Source organism: Pseudorasbora parva, chromosome 15 (genome assembly GCF_024679245.1).
Source record: "Pseudorasbora parva isolate DD20220531a chromosome 15, ASM2467924v1, whole genome shotgun sequence".
Classification (NCBI taxonomy): Eukaryota; Metazoa; Chordata; class Actinopteri; order Cypriniformes; family Gobionidae; genus Pseudorasbora; species Pseudorasbora parva.
Genome location: NC_090186.1, coordinates 38,597,475 through 38,625,164, shown reverse-complemented (window position 1 = coordinate 38,625,164; position 27,690 = coordinate 38,597,475). Strand labels below are relative to the sequence as shown.

Genomic DNA, 27,690 nt, shown 5'->3' with positions numbered 1-27,690 from the left:
CTTTTTTGTTGAGTTCATCTCAACATTCTTTTCTAATAATATTCATGCTCAGTGATTTACAATAACAGAATAACATCAGGTGATTTGAAACCTGATTCACCTGACCAGAGAGAGAGAGAGAGAGAGAGAGAGAGAGAGAGAGAGAGAGAGAGAGAGAGAGAGAGAGAGAGAGAGAGAGAGAGAGAGAGAGAGAGAGAGAGAGAGAGAGAGAGAGAGGGAGAACTGTGACTCAGGTGAGGGGTGGAGGGGGGAGGAGGGAGGAGGAGGGAGGAGGAGGGGGCTGTTAAAGTACACTACAGAGCAGTTTCATGTGCACTTCCTTCTTAAACATCTTACAGAGACACTGTTTGTCAGAACTGGTAAAGGTAACATGGACATATTATCTCTTGTCCTGCTCTTGCTTTCAGCCCAGTGGTCCTGCGCTCAGGAAGACCCTCTTCTGCCTTTCTCTGAACACCTGGACCCCGAGCACAATGTGCGGCTGAAGTGGGGCTTTGATGAGATCCAGGGCACCATCTTGTTCGAGCTCACTGTCAACACCAGCGGCTGGGTCGGTTTTGGCTTCAGCCCTAAAGGAGGAATGACTGGAGCCGATATCGTCATTGGAGGAGTTGGACCGAAAGGCAGTTACTTCACGGTAAAGTCAAAGACTGACACTGATAATAATGGTCAAAGACACAAGCAGTGGATACTTTTTTGTAATAGTTTTTATTCTGATTTATATATGTATTTCATATTTTGTTCATATATAATACAAATTCTTATATTTGGGTTTTTAACAAAACCCAAAAACATGATTTGGGGACACAAATCACAACTAATTTTATATATTCTTTATTCTGGTATGCATTTCATATTTAGTTCATATGAAAATTGGCTTTCAATATGAGATCATTAATAAGTTGGACAACGTGTGAGAAAGGATTCAAGGAATTATTTAAAAATACACATTGGTATATTTGTAAATAAAACTACCTTTTACAATAAAATACTATTCGTCATTCTACTTCACAATGTCATGTTTAATAAAACGTGTTACTTTTACAACCCGTATTCTGGAAATGTTGGGACGTTTTATAAAATTTGAATAAAATAAAACCTAAAAGACTTTCAAATCACATGAGCCATTTTTTTTATTCACAATAGAACATAGATAACATAACAAATATTTAACCAGAGACATTTGACACTTTTATCCACTATTTGAGCTCATTTAAAACTTCAACTACAGGTCTCATAAAAGTTGGAACGGGGGAATGTGTAGCATCGTTTCAAAACAGTTTGGAGACGTCTGGGCATTGAGGTTATGAGTTTCTGGAGTTTTGGTGTTGGAATTTAGGGAATTGTTAGCTGCTGGATGTTCTTCCAGCCAAATAAAGTTGTTCTTGCTTTTTCAGCGATCTGTTGCCCCTGTGCTAACTTATATGAGACCTGTAGCTGGCATCAAGTTTGAAATTAGCTCAATTAGAGGATAAAAGTGTACAATTTCTACATTTAAACTATTGATATGTTATATATGTTCTATTGTGAATAAAATATTGGTTCATGTGATTTGAAAGTCTTCTAAAGAAAGTCTGGAAACTATTCCAGGATCAGGTCAAACTTATATTTTGTTTTGGCAATTTAGTTTGATAGTTCCAGTTATTTATTTATTTTAATATAGCCTATGTAATCATTATGAAGCAAATATCACACAAACATATGTTGTTATAAGTGAAAATATGTAAACTTTTTGTTGTTCAGGACCGTCATGCTGTGGGAAATTCGATACCTGTGGTTGACCAGCAACAGAACTACAAGCTTCTGTCTCTAAGCGAGTCTGATGGGAAAACAGTTCTGAAGTTTCAGAGGTCCATTGAGTCTTGTGATGAAAACGACTTATCCATCACTGTGAGTCCTGGAACAACATTCCCACACTATCATGTTTTGAAATAGCCTAGAAATCTAGACGCACCCTAGCGGCAGCAAATCTAATCTGCCGCGAGTGTCGTCTAGCAACTCTCAATACCCTTCTGAGCTGTAAACGCCAAACTCTTGACGGGCCAATCACATCGTGTATAGAGTCGCTGGGTGGGGCCATAATGACGACGGCCAACTTGCGTTTGCGTGCTTCGAGTTAACACAGAAACTGGCGAACGGCGGTCTTTCGAATCAGCTTTGACCGCGACTCTGGAAGACTTGGAGTTAAGCTTTTCTCTGAGAAAAGAACAAAGAACGGCACTGAAGTCATTCTTAAAAAGGGAAGATGTGTTCGGAGTTAAGACCGGATACGGCGAATGTTTAATTTATCAACGAGCTCCGTTTCACCTTCGTTGCTCTGCTTGCTGGTAGCGCTATCCTATCGCGTGCAGAGGGAGTTTGAAAGACAACCATAGACTGTAAAAAAATATGGACGTAGTGTCCGTGACGTCACCCGTAGGATTCTGATAATCCGTTCTGAAGCTTAAAGTATGGGCGAGCTGGGCGTTGCCATCTTGTGAGCGAGTCATTGCGTGTCACTACCGGATAACACAAAATGGGCAAAAAGGCGGGATGTGCGCGGACCTGAGGTAACGTAATGACTATAGACGGCAGATAAATGGCTATCCACCCTTAATTATGCAGAACTTTAAGGCTTTCTATAACGTAAACTAATGTGTTATAAAAAAAATTCACCCCCCTCACAGTTGTCATGAAGATCAAAATTAGCCTGAAAAGCCAAAACCACAATTTGTACCAGGCTGTAAACATGTTTTTTTCTGCTTTAAAGTTGAGAATTTTAACATGGGGCTCAATGAGATTCTGCTCCCTTCTGGAGCCTGTCCCTAGTGGCCAGTTGAGGAATTGCAGTTTACATTACTTCCGTATTGGCTTCAAGAGAGACCGCGGGAGGTTGCCGCTTAAAGACAAACGTTTATCCGCCCCTCAGATTGAGCCCTGTCAATGGTGAGTTTCCAGACCAAACATCTGGATGTGGGTCTGGCTTGTCAGGCTAGTTTTGAAAGGCATTACTACTTTTATTCAGTAATTATGCATTAAATTGATCAAAAGTGACAGCAAAGACATTTATAATGTTAAAATTATTTTCTATTCATCTAAGAAAATGAAAGTGAACTATCATACTTTCCACAAAATTTTTAAGCAGCACAACGGCTTTCAACAATTTTGTTCTGTGATCAAACAAATGCAGCCTTGATGAGAAGAAGATACTTCTTAAAAGACTTCTTAGGACTAGGGAATAAAACAATAAAATCAACCTATAATTAAGCATTTTAGGGATTCAAATGGTTAAGGTTTGGGTTGTTCCAGCAACAAATGACGCAGGAACATGTCTAGTACATTTAGCAGGTAGGATAAATATACAGTTTGTTCCTGGAACTGGTCTAATGATAAACAAAACACCTACTTACTGCATTTGATATCCCATTTTCTGCTAAATTACACAAGATGCATGTGTGTAATGATGTGACTACAAAACAAGTACAACACCATTGGTTTCACTCGCCCCTTTTATTATAGTAGTCAGAAGTTTTACCCAGAAAACAGAGTGAATATAGGATCTTTCACTCTCCTACTGGAAATCCACACTGGAACCAGGAAGTTTGTGCCGATACCGTTTGTTTAGAGACTCAATTCTAAAGCTGCTGATGTGATGTGATGTGACTGTCTGACTGAACTCAGACACCCTGAAAGTCTAGATCCAAACTACTACTAGAACTACTAGAAACTACTAGCTAAAGAGTTTGTCATTTATCAGTCCAGATTTTCCAGTTTGTATCTGTGGATCAGATGTGTGTTTGTTTTTTTTGATTGCATGATCAGAATCTTCCCATGAAGTTGATCTATGCGTACGGACAGAGTGATGACATCGTGTACCATAATAACCGAAGGGGAACAAAAGAGGTGAACCTGTTGAAGTACATGCCCCGTGTCAACCCTCCAAACAGCAAGTATTTCGACATGACTGTGGTCAATGTAAGAGATTTTTTACATTTTATTTTCCTTGTTTATTTTAGATGGTTTCATTAAGCAAAATGTAAAAATATATATATATTTCAAATCATTATTAAATCCGAGTGGTACTGGTAGCTTTCCGCAGGAAATTGGTTAATCTTCACGTCATTAGGCTAAAGAAAGGAGTCCGGCTATAGGCTATGGCATGTGAGGATGCTGCAGGTGGCGGATCATTTATAGCCTTTTCTCACAGCCGCTGGAATCATTAGACATCATTTCTGACGCACCCACCACGAGCCTAGTTTAGCACAAAAACTGGAGGTAAATGGCTCCAGCTAGCCTACTGCTCAATAAGTGACAAAATAACGCCAGCATTTTCCTATTTACATGTTGTGATGTGTATAGTTACATTATTTACTAAGATGGAAAATGAAAAGTTGCAATTTTCTAGACAGATATGGCTAGGAACTACACTCTCATTCCTGCAAAGCCTTGTAAAGTATACTTCTTTTGACTCGTACGTGTGCACAGGCGTTTGATGAATGCGCAATTATGAGCAATCTCTCACCACAAGTACAACCTATTTGAATACGGCAAAAACATCAAATGCACATGTGCAACCCCGCGTACTCTTCTAAAGACGAAATTTGCGTCAAACACACTGTACACTGACCCTCGCATACGTGAAAAAAGTAAAGTAGCCTATACTGTGGCTTTTACATAGCATTTCAGGTACATTTTAGCAGCTTGCGTATTCCCTGGGAATCAAACCCTTGACCTGTGTCATTGCTAGCACCTGTTCTAATGTTTGAACTACAGGAATGCCCATTTCCACTGTTAAAAACTTCCATCTTATTCACATTTTTGGACGTGCAAGTATGCAGTTACCTGATTTGCGTAGAAACGACATAGAAAGCAGCACAAACAATTCAACGACACTATCAGTTCATTTTTAGTGAATTCCCCCACGATACTCTCTGACATTGTCTAATATGGGAACGTTCACTTTACATGATTCAATTTATGATAATTTCAGTTCACTGTACCAGCCAACCAGACCTACTATCACTGCAAGATCATGAAAGCTCCGACTTTTGATCGCAAACAGCACATTTATCGTGTAAGTGCATCTATGAACTTCACACACATGATCTATCCACCGATCTGTCGATCATCTTCATCTCTGACTTACTTTCATTTTCTGCAGATTGAGCCGTTCATCACAAACTTTGACCTTGTGCATCATGTGCTGCTGTACCGCTGCCCGCAGAGTGTGACCGAGCCATTTGAAACGCAATGTTACACAAGTTTGAAGACCGAAATGTGTATGGAGACCATTGCCGTGTGGGGAGTTGGCGGAGGGGTTAGTATCTGTTCAGAAATCAAACATCATTTTAAAATTACTAATAATGAACATTTTAGGGTTCTATGAATGATCAAAACTATTTTGGTTTCATATCCCTTTCTTTCAGGCTTTTGAATTTCCTGAGATGGCAGGACTTCCAATTGGAGGAAATGTTGGTGATTTTTTCTACAGGCTTGAGGTGCATTACAACAACCTAAATAAAAGTGCAGGTCAGTCAGTAGGTTTACAATGTAAAATATATTTTAATGAATATTTAAAGTCTTTTGACATGATTAAACAATACTTTCTTCTCATCACAGGTCGAGTTGATAACTCAGGTCTTCGATTCTATTACACATCTGAACTCCGTCAGCATGATGCAGGTGTTTTAGGGACAGGGCTTGTAGTGTCCCCTGGGTACGCCATCCCCCCCAAAGCCAAATCCTTCCTCACATACGGCCTGTGTGACACTGCTTATATTCCAAAGGTATATATGTATTAGCAACTCAAATTCTCACAATAAAAGGCAGACTCAGCAGATGACTGGATGATCTGTTGTGTTCTGTGATCTGCAGGTTCTGGAGACGCCACATGACCTTCAGGTCTTCTCTGTGATGATGCACACACACTTGGCTGGACGGAAGGTGCGAGTCGGACACTTCAGGTAAACGTTTTTGACCAATGACTGACTTAAAGTTCACCAGAATAACAAAATGAAAATCATCACGTCATTCCAAACCTGTGAGCTTTTCTTTCTTCTGTGCAAGACAGGAGATGTCAAAGCAGAATGTTCATGCTGCTTTGTTCCATATAAGAATAATAATATTTTTTTATACAATAAAAAAAAAAAAAAACGAACAAAACCCTCCATCATAAAAGTAATCCATACGGCTCCAGTGGGTCAATAAATTCCTTCTCAAGTGAAGAGATGGATTTTTGACAGAAAAATATCCAATTATAAAACTTTACAATCTATAATCACTTGCTTCCGGCAACAGCCATACATGCGTTCATGAGAGTCGAGTTCATGGTTAGGTAGTTAAACCTGACATTTTTTCTTAAAGACTTTCTCTGGTCCCTATCTTTTTGTTTCATGGTACGTAAACTATATTGGTAAAATTTTGGGACGCCTGTCTTTACAAAAAAATTTCATTTAATGACATCTCATTCTTAATCCGAAGAGTTTAATATGGAGTTGGCCCACCCTTTGCAGCTATAACAGCTTCAACTCTTCTAGGCTTTCCACAAGGTTTAGAAGTGTGTTTAATTGGAGTGTGAATTGTTGACCATTCTTCTATGTCAATGTCAATGTCAATGTCAATTTTATTTATATAGCACCATTTCCACAACACATGGTTGACCAATGTGCTTTACATAGAACACACAACACTGGGACACTAAGTAAAAATAAGATTATGAAAGATAAAAAGTACAACAACCAAAAATAAAATTATTTAAAAAAATTATAATAAAATACAGTGCTTCAACCAGAAATAAAAGCTTTGTCAAACAGATAGGTTTTTAATCTCGACTTAAAGGTGAACACAGAGGGAGCTAAGCGAAAGAAGAGGGCAACTCGTTCCAAAGTCTTGGGGCGTTAGATGAAAACGCACGATCGCCCCTGGACTTCAGCCTCGTCATTGGTGTAACCAATAGTCTCTGGTTTGATGACCGGAGAGATCGTGTTTCTCTGCGTTCAATTAAAAGTTCTGATATATACGAAGGGGCCATACCATGTAGTGACTTAAACACGATTAATACAATTTTAAAATCAACTCTATAGCGTACAGGCAGCCAATGTAAAGACTGCAGAACTGGAGTGATATGATCCCGCCTACGAGTCCTGGTCAAAAATCTGGCTGCCGCGTTTTGAACCATCTGTAAACGAGAGAGAGCTGTTTGACTAATCCCAGCGTATAGTGAGTTACAATAATCCAATCTGGAGGTAATGAAAGCATGGATCACTTTTTCAAGGTTTTTAAAAGATAGGAAATGTTTTACTTTAGCAAGAAGCCACAGTTGGAAAAAGGAAGATTTAACCACAGTATTTATCTGCCTATCAAATTTCATTTGCTCAACAAATACACAACACCCAAATTCTTTACATGTTGCTTAACATATGGTGATAACACACCCAAATTTAGATTTGTAGCAGTCACAGAGACAGAGGGTTTGAAAACAATCAATTCGGTTTTGCTATCATTGAAATTTAAAAAGTTTAGAGACAGCCATTCCTTTACATCCTTCAAACAAAGCAGTAGTGCATTCAGTCCATCCAGTGCATTCTGTTTTAAAGGCAGATAAACTTGTGTATCGTCCGCATAGCAATGGAACAATAACCCGTACTTTCTAAAAATCGAACCAAGAGGGAGCATATAGAGAGAGAAAAGAAAAGGAGCTAAAATTGATCCTTGAGGAACTCCACTATCGCAGCTTTACTTGATGTATGATCTCCTAACTTCACTGAAAAAGTCCTATTTGTCAGATAGGATCTAAACCACTGCAGGGCACTGCCAGTAATGTCGGCGCAATATTCCAGTCGATCAAGAAGTACAGCGTGATCGACCGTATCAAACGCAGCAGTGAGATCTAAAAGGAGTAAAACAGCGTAGTTGCCTGAGTCACAAGTTAATAGTATATCATTTGAAACTCTCAGCAGTGCAGTCTCAGTAGAGTGATGTTTTCTAAACCCAGATTGGAAAACCTCAAAGATCGAATTTTCAGCCATAAAAGATTGTATTTGATCAAGAACTGATTTCTCAACAATTTTTGAAATGAAAGACAAATTAGAGATGGGCCTAAAATTTGTCAGAATAGTAGGATCCATGCCCTGTTTTTTAAGCAGAGGGCGCACCGTTGCATGTTTAAGTGACTCTGGAAAAGTACCTGCCTGTAAGCAGCAATTTATCAAAGACAAAAGATTTTGAACAACCACATCTATAACTTGCTTAAAGAAGAGAGGTGGCATTACATCAGTTGGGGAACCAGATGCTTTCAGATGATCCACTATTTCTATCAGATAGTTATCTGTAACAGGAGAAAAACAACTAAAAGCAGCGGTACATCTAGTGAGAGTTGAAGGGTCAGATGAAACTGTGTTAGGCCCCATTCTTAGGTCATCTATCTTTTGTACAAAGAAACAGAGAAAGTCCTCACAGGAAAGTAATGACACTTCTATATCGAGACCAGTGGAGGGGTTGATGGTGGAATTTATAACATTAAACAGAGTTTTTGGTTTATGACAGTTCTTGTTTATAATATCAGTGAAATAAATTGATCTTGCCGTTTTCACTGCTTTCTGATATTGAGTTTGTGAGTCTCTGAGCAATTGCATTGAAACCTGAAGTCTGTCCTTCCTCCATTTTCGCTCAAATCTTCTGCAAATACGCCTTAGAGAGCGAGTTGTATCATTAAGCCAAGGCTCAGATTTCGGTTTATGGAGATGAGTCTTTAAAGGTGCCACTTGGTCTAGAGCATAAACACAGGTGGAATAGTTCTTCAGCACTCAAATCGGTGTTTAAAACGTCCCTTTGTAGCAAACTTTCACTAAAGGCTGAGCGAAAAGCTTCTCCGGTAATTTATGTGATAAGCCGGGACTGGCGAGCCGAATGCATCGGCGTAACAGTTTTGTTAAAAGATGGAAACGTAAACATAATAGTCTTGTGGTCAGAGAAACCATTTTCACATACCTCTAGTTCATTCAGAGAGCAGCCGTAAGTTAGCACTAAATCCAGTGTATGGCCATGCTGATGAGTGGGTACATTGACCTGAAGCGTCAGATCAACTGCATTCAGCAGATTGATAAATTCCTTCGCTAAGGAATCTGCTGCACAACAGACATGAATATTAAAGTCCCCAACAATCATTAGTTTGTCATATTTTGCAATGAAATCTTCCAAGAAGTCAGCAAAGTCCTTCAGAAAGTTTGTGTTGGATTTTGGTGGACGATAAATCAGTGCAAACAGAACAGGGTCACATAGCTCCAGAGTAAACAACTGTAGTTCAAAGCTTTGGTATTCCTTTGAAACTACTGGACGGCAGGAAAAAATGTCTTTATAAATAGAGGCCAAACCACCACCTCGTCCCGTTGTACGTGGTGAATTTAAAAACAGTGAGTTTGACGGAACCATTTCAGAAAAGGCACTAATGTCCCCTGGAGTAATCCAAGTTTCAGTCAAAAAGAGAAGGTCTAGGTGGCGAGCAGAGAAAAAATCATTTATAATTAAAGTTTTGTTTACTACCGACCTGGCGTTAATCAAAGCCATTCTGAGTAGTGTTGGAAGTTCAGGAGAGGCCGCAGGTTGTTTCGCCCGAGGTAGCAGCCGAAGATTCCCCGGACAAACTCCTCCCTGCGCAGGGCGAGGCGTGCGAAAAACCGTGAGCGGCTCCAGCGAGGTGGGAAACACGGGAATAATCCAACCGTGCACGCGCTCCAGGGAGCGCCAATGCGGGTAGCACTTCCCGAAGACTTTCATGAAACTTCCCGGGGAAAAACTCGACTCCCGATGGAATCGCAGGTAGCATTTTAGCTTAACAGCTAGGCCACCCCGTCGTCCACGTCGTCTCTTTCGCCGTTTGCCAGGCAGGGAGCAAGGCCAACGTCGTATACAGTCCGGAATCGACTTCAGAAAGGGAGGTGGAGCATTATGAACACTGGTGAGTTGTTTATATGAAAATTCTTCCAACTTTAAAAGAGTACATCGGTCATATGTTAAAACTGGTGAAGCACACTGTGTCAAACATTTCATAAATGAGCTTAAAACAAACAAACTCATGACTATATTGAGCGACAGACGGCATGCCAGCCACAACGGTGCCATCTTGGTTGATTGACTAGTGCGATTGACTTCTAGAAGCTCATTTGTGAGGTCAGGCACTGATGTTGGACGAGAAGGCCTGGCTCACAGTCTCCGCTCTAAATTCATCCCAAAGGTGTTCTATTGAGTTCAGGTCAGGACTCTGTGCAGGCCAGTCAAGTTCCTCCGCACCAAACTCACTCATCCATGTCTTTATGGACCTTACTTTGTGAACTGGTGCGCAGTCATGTTGGAACAGAAAAGGGCCATCCCAAACTGCCCCCACGAAGTTGGGAACATGAAATTGTCCAAAATGTCTTGGTACGCTGAAGCATTAAGAGTTCCTTTCACTGGAACTGAGGGGCCAAGCCCAACCCATGAACAACAGCACACATCGTGCTTTACACCACTGCATCCGGCACTTTGCATTGCACTTGCATTCTCTACGCACTATTCTTGAACTAATCTGAAGGCTACACATTGACTCTGCAGAAAGTTGTCGACTGCACACTGTGCCCCTCAGCACACACTGACCTCACTCTGTGATTTTATGTGGCCTACCACATAATGGCTGCTGTTGTTCCCAATTGCTTCCACTTTGTTATAATACCACTAAAAGTTGACCGTGGAATATTTAGTAGTGAGGAAATTTCATGAATGGACTTATTGTACGGTCTACGCTTTATACACCTGTGGCCATTGAAGGCATTGCAACACCTGAATTCAATGATTTGGAGGGGTATCAACACTTTTGGAAATAGTGTATCTGTATTGTCTCTTTGCCTGCTGTCGTGTTTACTTGTTATAAGGACCCACTTTATATTAGGTGGCCTTAACTACTATCTACTAACATTTTAATTAATCATTTGATACAATGCACTTATTGTGTACGTACATGTTTTTACATTGTACTTACATTTTAAAAATACCTGCATGTAATTAAGTCTGTAATTAATTTCTGTAGTTACATTTGTAATTAAACAGTTGGCACTTCCCTTACACCTAACCCTACCCTTAAACTGACCCACACCACCACACCTGTCCCTAACTCTACCCTTAAACTGACCCACACCACCACACCTGTCCCTAACTCTACCCTTAAACTGACCCACACCACCACACCTGTCCCTAACTCTACCCTTAAACTGACCCACACACCACACCTGACCCTAACTCTACCCTTAAACTGACCCACACCACCACACCTGTCCCTAACTCTACCCTTAAACTGACCCACACACCACACCTGTCCCTAACTCTACCCTTAAACTGACCCACACCACCACACCTGACCCTAACTCTACCCTTAAACTGACCCACACCACCACACCTGTCCCTAACTCTACCCTTAAACTGACCCACACCACCACACCTGTCCCTAACTCTACCCTTAAACTGACCCACACCACCACACCTGTCCCTAACTCTACCCTTAAACTGACCCACACCAACACACCTGTCCCTAACTCTACCCTTAAACTGACCCACACCACCACACCTGACCCTAACTCTACCCTTAAACTGACCCACACCACCACACCTGTCCCTAACTCTACCCTAAAACTGACCCACATCACCACACCTGTCCCTAACTCTACCCTTAAACTGACCCACATCACCACACCTGTCCCTAACTCTACCCTTAAACTGACCCACACCACCACACCTGACCCTAACTCTACCCTTAAACTGACCCTCACCACCACACCTGTCCCTAACTCTACCCTTAAACTGACCCACACCACCACACCTGTCCCTAACTCTACCCTTAAACTGACCCACATCACCACACCTGTCACTAACTCTACTAAACTGACCCACACCACCAAACCTGACCCTAACTCTACCCTTAAACTGACCCACACCACCACACCTGTCCCTAACTCTACCCTTAAACTGACCCACACCACCACACCTGTCCCTAACTCTACCCTTAAACTGACCCACACCACCAAACCTGACCCTAACTCTACCCTTAAACTGACCCACACCACCACACCTGTCCCTACCCTACCCTTAAACTGACCCTCACCACCACACCTGTCCCTAACTCTACCCTTAAACTGACCCACACCACCACACCTGTCCCCAACTCTACCCTTAAACTGACCCACACAACCACACCTGTCCCTAACCCTACCCTTAAACTGACCCACACCAACACACCTGTCCCTAACTCTACCCTTAAACTGACCCACACCACCACACCTGTCCCTAACTCTACCCTTAAACTGACCCACACCACCACACCTGTCCCTAACTCTACCCTTAAACTGCCCCACACCAACACACCTGTCCCTAACTCTACCCTTAAACTGCCCCACACCACCACACCTGTCCCTAACTCTACCCTTAAACTGACCCTCACCACCACACCTGTCCCTAACTCTACTCTTAAACTGACCCACATCACCACACCTGTCCCTAACTCTACCCTTAAACTGACCCACACCACCACACCTGTCCCTAACTCTACCCTTAAACTGACCCACACCACCACACCTGTCCCTAACTCTACCCTTAAACTGACCCACATCACCACACCTGACCCTAACTCTACCCTTAAACTGACCCACACCACCACACCTGTCCCTAACTCTACCCTTAAACTGACCCACACCACCACACCTGTCCCTAACTCTACCCTAACCCTAACCCACACACCACACCTGTCCCTAACTCTACCCTTAAACTGACCCACACCACCACACCTGACCCTAACTCTACCCTTAAACTGACCCACACCACCACACCTGTCCCTAACTCTACCCTTAAACTGACCCACACCACCACACCTGTCCCTAACTCTACCCTTAAACTGACCCACACCACCACACCTGTCCCTAACTCTACCCTTAAACTGACCCACACCAACACACCTGTCCCTAACTCTACCCTTAAACTGACCCACACCACCACACCTGACCCTAACTCTACCCTTAAACTGACCCACACCACCACACCTGTCCCTAACTCTACCCTAAAACTGACCCACATCACCACACCTGTCCCTAACTCTACCCTTAAACTGACCCACATCACCACACCTGTCCCTAACTCTACCCTTAAACTGACCCACACCACCACACCTGACCCTAACTCTACCCTTAAACTGACCCTCACCACCACACCTGTCCCTAACTCTACCCTTAAACTGACCCACACCACCACACCTGTCCCTAACTCTACCCTTAAACTGACCCACATCACCACACCTGTCACTAACTCTACTAAACTGACCCACACCACCAAACCTGACCCTAACTCTACCCTTAAACTGACCCACACCACCACACCTGTCCCTACCCTACCCTTAAACTGACCCACACCACCACACCTGTCCCTAACTCTACCCTTAAACTGACCCACACCACCACACCTGTCCCTAACTCTACCCTAACCCTAACCCACACACCACACCTGTCCCTAACTCTACCCTTAAACTGACCCACACCACCACACCTGACCCTAACTCTACCCTTAAACTGACCCACACCACCACACCTGTCCCTAACTCTACCCTTAAACTGACCCACACCACCACACCTGTCCCTAACTCTACCCTTAAACTGACCCACACCACCACACCTGTCCCTAACTCTACCCTTAAACTGACCCACACCAACACACCTGTCCCTAACTCTACCCTTAAACTGACCCACACCACCACACCTGACCCTAACTCTACCCTTAAACTGACCCACACCACCACACCTGTCCCTAACTCTACCCTAAAACTGACCCACATCACCACACCTGTCCCTAACTCTACCCTTAAACTGACCCACATCACCACACCTGTCCCTAACTCTACCCTTAAACTGACCCACACCACCACACCTGACCCTAACTCTACCCTTAAACTGACCCTCACCACCACACCTGTCCCTAACTCTACCCTTAAACTGACCCACACCACCACACCTGTCCCTAACTCTACCCTTAAACTGACCCACATCACCACACCTGTCACTAACTCTACTAAACTGACCCACACCACCAAACCTGACCCTAACTCTACCCTTAAACTGACCCACACCACCACACCTGTCCCTAACTCTACCCTTAAACTGACCCACACCACCACACCTGTCCCTAACTCTACCCTTAAACTGACCCACACCACCAAACCTGACCCTAACTCTACCCTTAAACTGACCCACACCACCACACCTGTCCCTACCCTACCCTTAAACTGACCCACACCACCACACCTGTCCCTACCCTACCCTTAAACTGACCCTCACCACCACACCTGTCCCTAACTCTACCCTTAAACTGACCCACACCACCACACCTGTCCCTAACTCTACCCTTAAACTGACCCACACAACCACACCTGTCCCTAACCCTACCCTTAAACTGACCCACACCAACACACCTGTCCCTAACTCTACCCTTAAACTGACCCACACCACCACACCTGTCCCTAACTCTACCCTTAAACTGACCCACACCACCACACCTGTCCCTAACTCTACCCTTAAACTGCCCCACACCAACACACCTGTCCCTAACTCTACCCTTAAACTGCCCCACACCACCACACCTGTCCCTAACTCTACCCTTAAACTGACCCTCACCACCACACCTGTCCCTAACTCTACTCTTAAACTGACCCACATCACCACACCTGTCCCTAACTCTACCCTTAAACTGACCCACACCACCACACCTGTCCCTAACTCTACCCTTAAACTGACCCACACCACCACACCTGTCCCTAACTCTACCCTTAAACTGACCCACATCACCACACCTGTCCCTAACTCTACCCTTAAACTGCCCCACACCACCACACCTGTCCCTAACTCTACCCTTAAACTGACCCTCACCACCACACCTGTCCCTAACTCTACCCTTAAACTGACCCACATCACCACACCTGTCCTTAACTCTACCCTTAAACTGACCCACATCACCACACCTGTCCCTAACTCTACCCTTAAACTGCCCCACACCACCACACCTGACCCTAACTCTACCCTTAAACTGCCCCACACCACCACACCTGTCCCTAACTCTACCCTTAAACTGACCCACACCACCACACCTGTCCCTAACTCTACCCCTAAACTGACCCACACCACCACACCTGTCCCTAACTCTACCCTTAAACTGACCCTCACCACCACACCTGTCCCTAACTCTACCCTTAAACTGACCCACATCACCACACCTGTCCCTAACTCTACCCTTAAACTGACCCACACCACCACACCTGTCTCTAACTCTACCCTTAAACTGCCCCACACCACCACACCTGTCCCTAACTCTACCTTTAAACTGACCCACACCACCACACCTGTCCCTAACTCTACCCTTAAACTGACCCACACCAACACACCTGTCTCTAACTCTACCCTTAAACTGCCCCACACCACCACACCTGTCCCTAACTCTACCCTTAAACTGACCCACACCACCACACCTGACCCTAACTCTACCCTTAAACTGCCCCACACCACCACACCTGTCCCCAACTCTACCCTTAAACTGACCCACACCACCACACCTGTCCCTAACTCTACCCTTAAACTGACCCACACAACCACACCTGTCCCTAACTCTACCCTTAAACTGACCCACACCAACACACCTGTCCCTAACCCTACCCTTAAACTGACCCACACCACCACACCTGTCCCTAACTCTACCCTTAAACTGCCCCACACCACCACACCTGTCCCTAACTCTACCTTTAAACTGACCCACACCACCACACCTGTCCCTAACTCTACCCTTAAACTGACCCACACCAACACACCTGTCCCTAACTCTACCCTTAAACTGCCCCACACCACCACACCTGTCCCTAACTCTACCCTTAAACTGACCCACACCACCACACCTGACCCTAACTCTACCCTTAAACTGCCCCACACCACCACACCTGTCCCTAACTCTACCCTTAAACTGACCCTCACCACCACACCTGTCCCTAACTCTACCCTTAAACTGACCCACATCACCACACCTGTCCCTAACTCTACCCTTAAACTGACCCACATCACCACACCTGTCCCTAACTCTACCCTTAAACTGACCCACACCACCACACCTGTCCCTAACTCTACCCTTAAACTGACCCACACCACCACACCTGACCCTAACTCTACCCTTAAACTGCCCCACACCACCACACCTGTCTCTAACTCTACCCTTAAACTGACCCACACCACCACACCTGTCCCTAACTCTACCCTTAAACTGACCCACACCACCACACCTGACCCTAACTCTACCCTTAAACTGACCCACACCACCACACCTGTCCCTAACTCTACCCCTAAACTGACCCTCACCACCACACCTGTCCCTAACTCTACCCTTAAACTGACCCTCACCACCACACCTGTCCCTAACTCTACCCTTAAACTGACCCACATCACCACACCTGTCCCTAACTCTACCCTTAAACTGACCCACACCACCACACCTGTCCCTAACTCTACCCTTAAACTGACCCACACCACCACACCTGTCCCTAACTCTACCCTTAAACTGACCCACATCACCACACCTGTCCCTAACTCTACCCTTAAACTGACCCACACCACCACACCTGTCCCTATCTCTACCCTTAAACTGCCCCACACCACCACACCTGTCTCTAACTCTACCCTTAAACTGCCCCACACCACCACACCTGTCTCTAACTCTACCCTTAAACTGACCCACACCACCACACCTGTCCCTAACTCTACCCTTAAACTGACCCACACCACCACACCTGACCCTAACTCTACCCTTAAACTGACCCACACCACCACACCTGTCCCTAACTCTACCCCTAAACTGACCCACACCACCACACCTGTCCCTAACTCTACCCTTAAACTTACCCACACCACCACACCTGTCACTAACTCTACCCTTAAACTGACCCACACCACCACACCTGTCCCTAACTCTACCCTTAAACTGACCCTCACCACCACACCTGTCCCTAACTCTACCCTTAAACTGACCCTCACCACCACACCTGTCCCTAACTCTACCCTTAAACTGACCCACACCAACACACCGTATCCCACCTCAATATCAGCAAAAGTGCTTTGCAGTACAATTTGAACATAGTAAGTACATTGTAGTTATTTATTGATGTAAGTACATAGTACTTAAAGGGTTAGTTCACCCAAAAATGAAAATTATTTAATTAATTACTCACCCTCATGTCGTTGGACACCTGTAAGACCTTCGTTCATCTTCAGAACACAAATGAAGATATTTCTGTTAAAAGCTGATGGCTGAGAAAGGCTTCAAAAAGGCCTCCATTGGCATTCAGTACATTTCCACTGACCCATAAAAGGCACTAAAGACTTTGTTACAAAGTCCATCTCACTACAGCGGCTGTACAATAATTGTACCAAGCGGCGAGAACAGTTTTTGTGCGCAAAAAAAATCAAAATAATGACTTTATCTGCCAAGATATTGTCTTCCGTGTAGGTCTCGGACGTGAACTCACCTGGAACTCACGCGATAACGGCGCTCCTCCTCTTCCGGGTCATGTATTCGCTAAGATTCGAACGGCGGAGCTGCGTCATATTCTCGCGCATGCGTCGAGTTCACGTCAATAATTTGGTGGATTATATCGTTATTTTGATTTTTGTGCGCACAATAACTATTTTCGTCGCATTGTAAAATTATTGTACAGCCGCTGTAGTGAGATGGACTTTGTAACAAAGTCTTTAGTGCCTTTATGGGTCTTGTGAGTGGGTTAGTGGAAATGTACTGAATGCCAATGGAGGCCTTTTTGTAGCCTTTCTCAGCCATGAGCTTTCAACAAAAATATCTTCATTTGTGTTCTGAAGATGAACGAAGGTGTTACAGGTGTCCAACGACATGAGGTTGAGTAATTAATGAAATCATTTTCATTTTTGGGTGAACTAACCCTTTAAGGCCACCTTATATAAGGTGGGGCCTGTTATAATATTGTAAAGTGACCAGAAGAGTTTGCAGAAAGGCGCTATATAAAATTAACTACTTATCTTTTACTGCTCAAAATGTCCAAAAAACAAAACAAAAAACATTTTAAAACATGTTGTCTATTTCAGAGGGGGAAAACAGATTGATCTATTAGCCGTGGATGATACCTATGATTTTAATTACCAGGATGTGAAAAACTTGGGCAAAACTAAGACAGTGCAGTTGGTAAGTGTGAAATTATTTTAATCGTTAAACAACTTAACATGCTGCTCAATACATAGGGATTTCGATAATGTATCAAATAATATGCAATGCAGCATACATCACGTTTATGTAAACAATGGTTTTGTCCTCCTTTTTTTCTCTTTTAGGGTGACAAGTTGCTGGTGGAGTGCACTTATAATACTGAAAACCGCAACACACTCACATGGGTTGGTACAAATATCAATTTTCTTCATGCAGCTCCACATTTCAACTGCTTCTTTACATTACATTTTTATGTTTGTGTGTCTGCCCACAGGGGGGGCTCTCGACTTCAGAAGAGATGTGTTTGGCCTTCCTCTTCTACTATCCAGCTATGAATCTGAGCGGCTGTATGAGCTTCCCTAATGTGACCGCTTTAATGTCTGAAATGGGAACACCAAGTCCAATGTAATTCTCTTATAAACACTAGTGTCATCTGAATGTGATCAATGAATGCATTTAGCTCTAATAATGACTGGCTTTTATTTGATAATTGCAGTGATTGGCGCAACAGGATGAACAACATGACTTGGAATGACACGTGTATCAATCAATACCAACAAACACTGAAGACAGTCGATCAGTTCGTCATCATTGCTGATTCATTTGTAAGTGTCCACACCTCCACAACATGCATTAATCTGTCATGTTTCCAAGTTGCCTAACTATGTTTTGAATGTGCATTTCCAGAAAAACATATCACGCAACACAGGGACGATTCCTGATCTCAAAACCATCCCGCCTGCGCCCTGCATGAGCGGTTGTGCCATCAAAAGTCTTGCTCTGATATCGCTGCTCCTCTGTTTGGCAGTGCATTGGGCTTCTGTATGAATGTTCATGCAAAATACTGAAGCTGATGTAACCGGTTGTTCTTTCATTGACTGTGATTAAAAGTCAATCAATCTAGATCAAGAACTCCAGGCAGCTCCACCCTAAATAATAACCAGAGGATAATCCTACAAAATAGATGTTTCACGTCAGGGAAAAAAAATGTGATTTTCAGGCCTAGAAAAATCATCATAATTACTCAAATTTTATAAGGGTCACTGACAAATCTATATTTAATATGATTATCCCCCTAATATATCCCTTTCAATGCATGTTAAGTAAGCCAACACAATACAGTGACATAAGTTATTTTGCATTTTTGCATTAATTAATCTAAAATTATTTAAAATTAAAACTCAATGGCTTGGTTTACCTTTCTTTGCATGTTGTCAATTTCGATATTGAAATTCATTGTGATTTATGTGGGGTATAGAATTTGGGTGTACCTGTTCGGATATTTTAATAAATAAAAATCACTAATTGCTTTTATAACGTGTGACAACTAGCCCTGGTCTACGAGTTATTTTTTGTTCGTGTAGGCTACTTACCGTACTTAGATAAATGAACTGTTGCACATAGCCTGTTTGACAGTCCCCGGACACGCCCTTAAAGCCTGATTCATTCTCCAGGTTAGTGGCTTTATAAAGCTGATGTGAAGAATCAGAGGGCATTACAGAAGCAGCAGATCTTCATCCGGAGACCGACAATGTCGCGCGCTTCCGTCGTTCCACCCAACTTCTCGTGGGTCGAACCTCAGAAACTCGCCGGACTGGCGTGTCCTTCAGAAACTCAGCATTACAAATTCCTGGTGGAGAATGGCATCAAACACCTGGTGTGCTTGTTGGAATCAAAACCACCGAAATATGACAGCTGTCCAGAGCTCATCCTGCATCACATTAGCATAGTGGACTTCACGCCACCGAGTCCGGCTCAAATACTGCGGTTCCTGAGCATCGTAGAGGAAGCCAACGCTAAAGGGGAGGTGAGAATGGGATGGGGTTTTATAGAATGGGTACATAATCGAAATAAAAGTCTGCAGCTTAATTTTCACCCAATACGAGATGTGTTTGTGCTAATACTTGGAAGTCGTCCGTTTCCTGTTAAGACAAATAGTTTATATCCGCAAGGGGCGCTTCGCTTGACGGTCCATTACTATCGCTCTCTGGACGTTTTTTAAAATACATTACTATACTAAATCATTCAAATCTATTTATTTTTAAAATCGGTATTATTTTGAGTGAGCGCCAGGAATTTCAAAATTCTGGTTTGATTATCATAAATGGATACAACTCGTCGACCCTACGCAGCGCTGAGAAAAGAAACGCGTAACACGTGACACGAGCTACCTGGTGTTTTATTTTTATTTTTAACCAGTCTGTGGTTTCACTACTTTTCATATTTAGTTTTTAATTATGTAAAATGGAATTTAAAATACCAAATTTAAATTAAATTTTGTAATATATATAATATAATATATATTTACCTTTGAGAAAAGATGGTAATTATTTTATATTCGTTTTATTGCAATAAAAACATTTTAAAAAATGTCACGTTTTATAAAATTATAATAGCTAAAAGTACTAGGTATACTAAACAGAAATGTTATAAAACATTAAGATGTATATTGTGACAATAAGAACTACTTCCGTTAAGCTTTATAACGTGTTTTAATAACATATGCTAAATATATTGTTCAACAAAATGACAAATATTTATGTCAGCCAGATGAAACCTGATTTTGTTTCGCTATCTTTCATTTTCTGTACGTTTGCAATAAATAATCTGGAACTGAATTCAACATTTGCAATAAACAATCTGGAATTGAATTCACATAATTGTTCGAATGTGAAAAACGTGCGCCTAACATTAATATATATATATTTTTTATAGAGACCTAATTATTATACTTAATAAGTAGGTATATCAAACAGAAATGTTATAAAAACGTTTAACTACTACTCCAAAGCTTTATCGTTTAAATGTCAAATTGTTATAAGGGTCGACAAAATGTCATGTTTGTCATGTTTTCATAAACTGTTGTCAGCCAGATGAAACCTGATTTTGTCTGTTTCTGATCGTCAGGCCGTTGCGGTTCACTGTATGCATGGTCATGGCAGGACAGGGACCATGCTAGCCTGTTACCTGGTGAAAACAAGGAACCTCTCCGGTCCGGAAGCCATCAAAGAAATCCGTCGACTTCGAAAAGGGTCCATTGAGACAAAAGACCAGGAGAAAGCAGTGATAGAGTTTCAGAAATACATTCAAAACTGTTCTCAACAACATTAAATCCACCCCCACATCTATGTCTGTACATTGACAGGTGTCTGTGATCTATGTTCTTCACACACACAATAATGTAAGACTGCAGTCTTCTGAACAGACAGCTTGTGTTATACACCCTTAGAGAATTAAGACAACAAAGAACTACTTTGCGAAACCTAACCTAACCCTTAAGCATCCAATGATATGGATGTGTTGATTACACAAAACATGAACCTCTTCACCTGTGCTCCTGCTTTAGAACACAACTCTGATATTAATACACAACCTGAATAAGAATGCCTCAATTACAGTTACATCATGTTACGTGTTTTTAACAGTCCAGTTCATCTTGAATGCAAGATGTTAAATGAGTCAATGATGCTTATGTTTGTATTCAGATTTATTGATTGATTAGTAAATGCATTAAAGCAGCTCATTCACAATAGTTTGATTTCACCTTTTCACCTTTTAATTTTTCTGAACCAAAATCTATAGTGATAATAAATTGGGTATACATTTCCTAATATTAAACTGAAAAGCCTAATTAAAATAAATTTAAAATTATATAATTTAATTATATCAACTTAATCTTATTTTTCTTAATATATAAAATATGAGAAACAATTATTACAAAATACAGATAGAACAAAATAATTAAACTTTTAGCAAAATAAAATAAATTTTTTAAATATTGAAAAAAAAAAACTTATATAAAATAGTGGTTGAAATTATATAAAAATATAATTATATTGAATAACTCAAATATTGTGTAAGCATAATCTAATAAAATAAAATGAGTGAATATATATAGATCAATCGATTAATCGCATCTAACAAGTTGTTTACGTGTGTGTATATATTATATTGTATGTCTGTGTGTATACTGTATATATACAAATATGTATACATATATATTTGAGGGTATATATGTAATATACACACACATGTAAAAAAAAATTTGTTAGATGCTATTGATCACGATTAATCAATTTGACAACACTAATATTTTATTATATGTGTGTGTGTGTATGTATGTATGTATGTATATATATATATATATATATATATATATATATATATATATATGCACACACATACAGCATGATTCTTACAAAATAGAGACAATTTTCAGCTTTTTTTGTAAAATCCGTATTTATTTATGATTTACAAAAGCCTATGTAACAACCATTAAAATGAATCAAATGAATTCATCTTTAACCTAAAATGTGTGTGTGTGTGTGTATATGTGTCAGTTTATGTTTCTGAAAACATGTGGCAAAAAAGAAAGGATATTGACATTACCCTTATGCATCAGTTGAATTTACAAATTCTGTGTTCTCTGGAAAATTATTTACACAGGCGCCAACAGGTCTAGACTATGAATGAAAAGACTTCAAACCGAAGAGACACGACCAGATCCTTGATTTAAATAAACGTCTGCAATACTGAGCTGAGGGAAGCCGTTTAATGCACCATGAAACAGCAGATAGTGGCTCGATTACTTCTCATGTTTGTCGCTCCATCCGTCAAATCTTACCTGCGGACTATCCAGACCGATAAATACAAACAAATCTGTCACTATATCAATAAGGTTCAAATAAATACCTGCTAATCAAAAGGCTCCCGCATCTCATTTCCTCTATTTCAATCATCTCTTTTGAACATTATGCTACCATCAAACCTTGTTTAGACAATGCCAGAACTGTTCAGTTAAACACAAGAAAGGAAAATCTGGGAATTAGAAAATTCTAAACATTTTTATAAAAGTGGTAAACCTCAGCGCTCTTACGGAATGACAGACTTGCAGATGGCGCAGTAAAAATATTCAAGAAAAAAAAACGACTAAATTCTCGAAAGGAAAAACTGATTTTCACAAATGGTGCTAACAAGGTTACGAGAGCTCAATTCTGAGCAAAATCATTTGAATGCAGACACGAGACGTGGCGGAAAGGTGCCTGTGTATGAACATGGAAGAACCAGCGGGAAAAAATAAAAATAACAAGAAAAAAGTGAGCCTCCTATATAAGTTTCGTTCTCACGCTACTGTTGAGCCGGGCGGCACGGACCCTGTTCTGCACTGAGAGCTGTTAACATCGGTCTATTATATCGGCACTTACTTTCAGAAGAAAAAAAATAGCAGAAAGATATAGAAAGAGAATAAAATAACACCATAAAATATCCCACATTACTGCCTATTAAAAAAAATAAAATGAGCAAACAATGCGTCATTTTTCAATAACATTTCACAAACAAAAATATACCCCCTTCATGTAATTTCAATTTTCTTATTAATATAATTAAAACAATTTACAGTGCTTTATTATAATATATCTTTCGAGGGAATTTATGGAATATCATCTCTTATTGCAGCTAAATGATACTTAATCGTCCATTTTTTTTATATTTATAAAACCCAAAAAGAATGTTAGGAAATGACTGGGAAGCCGAAGCTGGATGTGTTTTGTAATTGTTTTTTCCAGGGATGGATCACGTATTGGCAATTAGTCCTGCTAGGGTGCTTCACTACTGCTTTATGTTCAGTTCGTTCTCCAGTTCCATGAGCTTCCGGGACGCTTTCACTTTATTCGACACTTCCTTTCCCTGTGAGAAGAGTCTCTGGCGCTCCTTAAATGTCAGATTTTCTGGAGCTCCGCCTATTGTGTTCTCCTGATCGGGGCCGCTGCAATCAAACACAATCATATGTTAGCAAACGCAGGCTTAAACAAATGAAACGCCTGGAATGTAAAGAAGCTATTTTTACTCACCCTCATGTGCAACACGAAGATTCATACAAAATTCATCTATTTTCTGATTTAAATATGGCATACTGCATACACAACTGCAGCTTGTTTCCACCGTAGAATAAAAAAAAATCTTAAAAAAAAAAAGTTTAATCTCCCAATTCTGACTTTTCTAAAGAGCTGCACATTTATTTCTCGCAATTCTGAATATAACTCACAGCTGCGAATTTGTCCGAATTGTCAGATATAAATCCGCAAATCTCACTTTTTGCCGCAATTCCGACTTTTTTCTTGAATTATGAGACAAACTTGCAAATAAAGGAAATGACACTTCTTGGAAATTGTTTACAAAAGAATTCTCGCAATTGCCCTTTAGATTTGTGAGAAATAAAGTCAGAATTGACTTGCAATTTGTTTAATTGTTTTCTTGCAACTGCAAGAGAAGGTCAGAATTGTGTAATTAAAAAAGGTAATTGTAACTTTTCTCACTATTCTTACCCCTCACGATTCCAAGATTATACCTTTTTTTTTATTCCGTGGCTGAAACAAGCTTCCGTATTGCCGTGCCTGGTGTGATGTTATGAGGTCAAAACTGACTAATTCTGGCACAGTTTTGAACTGAATGCGAATTTGAGAACTACACTAAGCCAATACGACTTACATTTCGGACTTTTCCTCACAGTTACCGTATATCTTCAGAAGACTTGAAATACAGTGTATGAGTCCAATGAACTTTCTATGGCACTTTGAAGGTGTTTTTGCATCATTTTCCTCAGAAAGATTAAGTTATATGGGTTTGGAATGGCATGAGGGTGAGTTAATGATGACTGACTTTTCATTTTGGGTAAACTAATCCTTTAACTTGTCTACGAATATGTCCAAGACAATCAAAACCTTCATTTAAAGCATTGTTAAATGCCCTTAAGTAGACGAGTTCTTCTGTGTGTTTGGGTGGCGTTTCCACCACACCCACAGCTGTGAGCTCAGAGTTCGAAGGGTTAATGATGTTTGCGGAGGGTTATATAAATAAATACCACAGCTTATGGTCCAACCCAAGCATGACATCTTTGGTTTATATACAGCGTACAAACGGTCTGGGTTTTAAAAAAGCATTCCAAGTGCATGATTGTGTTACTCACCCTTTTGTCCATTTCTCTCGCGGGTCTTTGTAAACTTCTCCTGATCCTAGTCCTGTTGTGTTTCCAGTGTACGAATTAAATCCTGTTTTCATTTTGTCAAATGGTAAAAAACAATGTGAAATTGACATGAAATATCAAGAATATAATTTCAAGAGCGATTAGCATGATAATTACAAAAGCTGCTGGGCTCATAACGGTGGTGAACTGTGTGTGAATTATATATACATTATATTATATATACATACACACACTGTCAAGTACTGAAGTACTGTCAAAATAATTAATTGCGTTTAATTGAATGTAACAAGTGTGTGTATATATATATATATATATATATATATATATATATATATATATATATATATATATATATATATATATATATATATATATATATATATATATATATATATATATATGTGAATATTTACAAACTTTATGTGTGTGTGTGAAAAAAGCATTCACACACACACATACACTTTAGCTGTACATCCCCATCATGAACCCTTAAATCTGTTTAATATTATAATATATAATTATAATATTTTATAATATAGTTCAACCATCTACTGGCCCAGCAACTTCTGTTCTCAAACTGACTCCACAGACCAGAAGCTGAACAGCGAGAGGAAAGCTTGTTTAGTTAGTGTTAAAGCATTCCAAAGCACACCTGACACACGGTCTGTGGATCACAGGTCAAAGGTGGAGGTCAAGCACCAGCTGCTTCTAAACTCGTCTCGTGTTGAGGAACGTCTGTAAGTGGGACGTTCCCCAGCTCCGCACGACTGGCCTTTGCTGCCCCCCCACCACTGACCTATCGTAGGCGTCATCTACAAGGCTCACGTGTCCTTGTGTCTGTCATGGATTGAACCGGAGAACGCCAGTTTGCTTCTAAGAAATGAAGTGCAAGAGCACCACCGCAATCCAAATGCATGTTTACGGTTTCACTGATTGACTGATAATGGAATGAGTTTGGGCCGGAGGGAGAAAGACACAAACACATTGACTTGTGAACCAAAAAAAAAAAAAAAAAAACCTTTTCCACTGGTGACAACCAAGTACTTCAAGAGCAAAACAGGGCAGCTGGAGGTTCAGCCTAAAACAAGTGGTTTAAAGAGCACATAGCCAGAAGAAAAGGCCCAATTATAGGTGAAAGGTTTTGTTTCTTTCAAATGTGTTTTATATTGTGGTTTTGAATGCAGTTTAAAAAAAAAAAATCTGTATTTGTTTGCATGCTTGCACAGAGCTGTTCAGTCTGTATTCATAAAAACCTGGAAGAGAATGAGCTATGATTCCCTTCAAGAACATTTCATGGTTTTATTTTTAATGGTGGTTTTTGATTTATGAGCAACCTTAGATCTGTGGTCCACATTACTTTGAGGCTTTTCTGTTTTGTTGTACAGCATGAATTACGCAGTCAGACCTCAAAAATGACTTTTGTTTGCTTTAAACCATTGTGTGCTTTAGAAACACAGGTTGTGACATAAGGAGTAAATGCACATTTTTGTATGGTCCTTATTATATGCTTGTGTTATGAAGTCTGTACACTGTCAGAACAAAAACGCCAAAAACTGTACCTTTAGAAGGACAACAGCTTGTTTAAAACAATTTGAGATATATTATTTTTATTATATATATATTTTTGATATATATATATATATATATATATATATATATATATATATATATATATATATATATATATATATATATATATATATATATATATATATACACACACACACACACACATTTTAATTATCATATTTAAAAATAATAAAACTAATATTTTTAAAATAACATATGCATATTAATACCTTAGAATAGGTACACTTAAGGTATTATTATGAGCTAATTATGAACTAAGTAAATAACTGGCTAGGACACGCTGCTGGGCTGAGAGTGTGTCCATGTATGGCTGTGTAAATATTGTAGAAGTGAAAAACTAAGAAATGTTGACCAAACACCTTTTTACCCTAAATAAAAAAGTTATTTCTAAAAAAAAAAAAAAAAAACATTAAAATTCCCCAAGCAAACTGAAATCATGACTGAACAACTCTACAGTAGTATATGGCTGCCATTAAAGGCCAAAAGTCCACAGCTAGTGATCCTTTTTGCTCAGAGACTTGGTTGTTCCAGCAGGTCGGCGGACCTTCTCAGAGAAGGTGATGGGAAGGGCTGTGGAATCCCATGATTCCATGCGGCCCAATGTGAGAGGAAGCAGGGGAGGGTGGGTGGAGCCAAGCAAATGATGATGACAAAGACACACATAGACAAACTGAACAGCTAGACAGCAGACAGACAGAAGATAAGAGTGAGAACTACAACACCACTGAATCTATATCTGAATGCTAAATCTGTCCCAAAACGGATATTCCCAAAACAGATAGCTCAGTAGTGAGCTGCCTTCTAAGACTCAAAAGACAGCGACTCAAAAAGATAGCATCTTAATATATTAATCTAATACACAATTT

General features: G+C 40.8%; 3 protein-coding genes across 22 annotated transcripts in view; 2 read left to right on the top strand and 1 right to left on the bottom strand.

Annotated features, from left to right (window-relative positions):
* Positions 1-331: 331 nt before the first annotated feature.
* On the top strand, positions 332-19,552 carry LOC137041566 (DBH-like monooxygenase protein 2 homolog). Its single transcript, XM_067418008.1, has 13 exons — positions 332-637; positions 1,744-1,890; positions 3,802-3,954; positions 4,970-5,053; positions 5,141-5,296; positions 5,406-5,508; positions 5,599-5,765; positions 5,854-5,942; positions 18,132-18,228; positions 18,375-18,434; positions 18,524-18,654; positions 18,746-18,854; positions 18,937-19,552. The coding sequence occupies exons 1-13, from the start codon at positions 371-373 to the stop codon at positions 19,075-19,077; spliced, it is 1,704 nt and encodes a 567-aa protein (XP_067274109.1). The 5' UTR covers positions 332-370; the 3' UTR covers positions 19,078-19,552.
* An 80-nt stretch (positions 19,553-19,632) lies between these two features.
* On the top strand, positions 19,633-21,832 carry dusp23a (dual specificity phosphatase 23a). Its single transcript, XM_067418010.1, has 2 exons — positions 19,633-20,056; positions 21,157-21,832. Exons 1-2 carry the CDS (start codon positions 19,781-19,783, stop codon positions 21,358-21,360), a joined length of 480 nt encoding a protein of 159 aa, XP_067274111.1. The 5' UTR covers positions 19,633-19,780; the 3' UTR covers positions 21,361-21,832.
* Positions 21,833-22,481: 649 nt separating this feature from the next.
* The window catches only part of afdna (afadin, adherens junction formation factor a), a 137,606-nt gene continuing 132,397 nt past the window's right edge, over positions 22,482-27,690 (bottom strand). For 8 of the 20 annotated variants that reach the window (XM_067417988.1, XM_067417994.1, XM_067417998.1 and 5 more), the window contains 2 exons: positions 25,217-25,298; positions 22,484-24,016 (listed from right to left, as the gene is read on the bottom strand). In XM_067417988.1, coding sequence (XP_067274089.1) covers positions 23,860-24,016; positions 25,217-25,298 — 239 coding nt within the window. In that variant the 3' untranslated portion in view covers positions 22,484-23,859. Of the gene's footprint in view, positions 24,017-25,216; positions 25,299-27,690 lie in introns of all 20 variants that reach the window. The other 12 variants (XM_067417996.1, XM_067417993.1, XM_067417987.1 and 9 more) reach the window with 3 other exon arrangements.

What these genes read in the sequence shown, in the direction of transcription:
- LOC137041566 (XM_067418008.1), top strand. Translation starts at nt 371, where the DNA reads ATGGACATATTATCTCTTGTCCTGCTCTTGCTTTCAGCCCAGTGGTCC. An exon ending in ACACTGCTTATATTCCAAAG is followed by an intron (nt 5,766 to 5,853) that starts GTATATATGTAT and finishes TGTGATCTGCAG; the next exon opens with GTTCTGGAGACGCCACATGA. An exon ending in ACCGCAACACACTCACATGG is followed by an intron (nt 18,435 to 18,523) that starts GTTGGTACAAAT and finishes GTCTGCCCACAG; the next exon opens with GGGGGGCTCTCGACTTCAGA.
- dusp23a (XM_067418010.1), top strand. Translation starts at nt 19,781, where the DNA reads ATGTCGCGCGCTTCCGTCGTTCCACCCAACTTCTCGTGGGTCGAACCT. An exon ending in AAGCCAACGCTAAAGGGGAG is followed by an intron (nt 20,057 to 21,156) that starts GTGAGAATGGGA and finishes TCTGATCGTCAG; the next exon opens with GCCGTTGCGGTTCACTGTAT.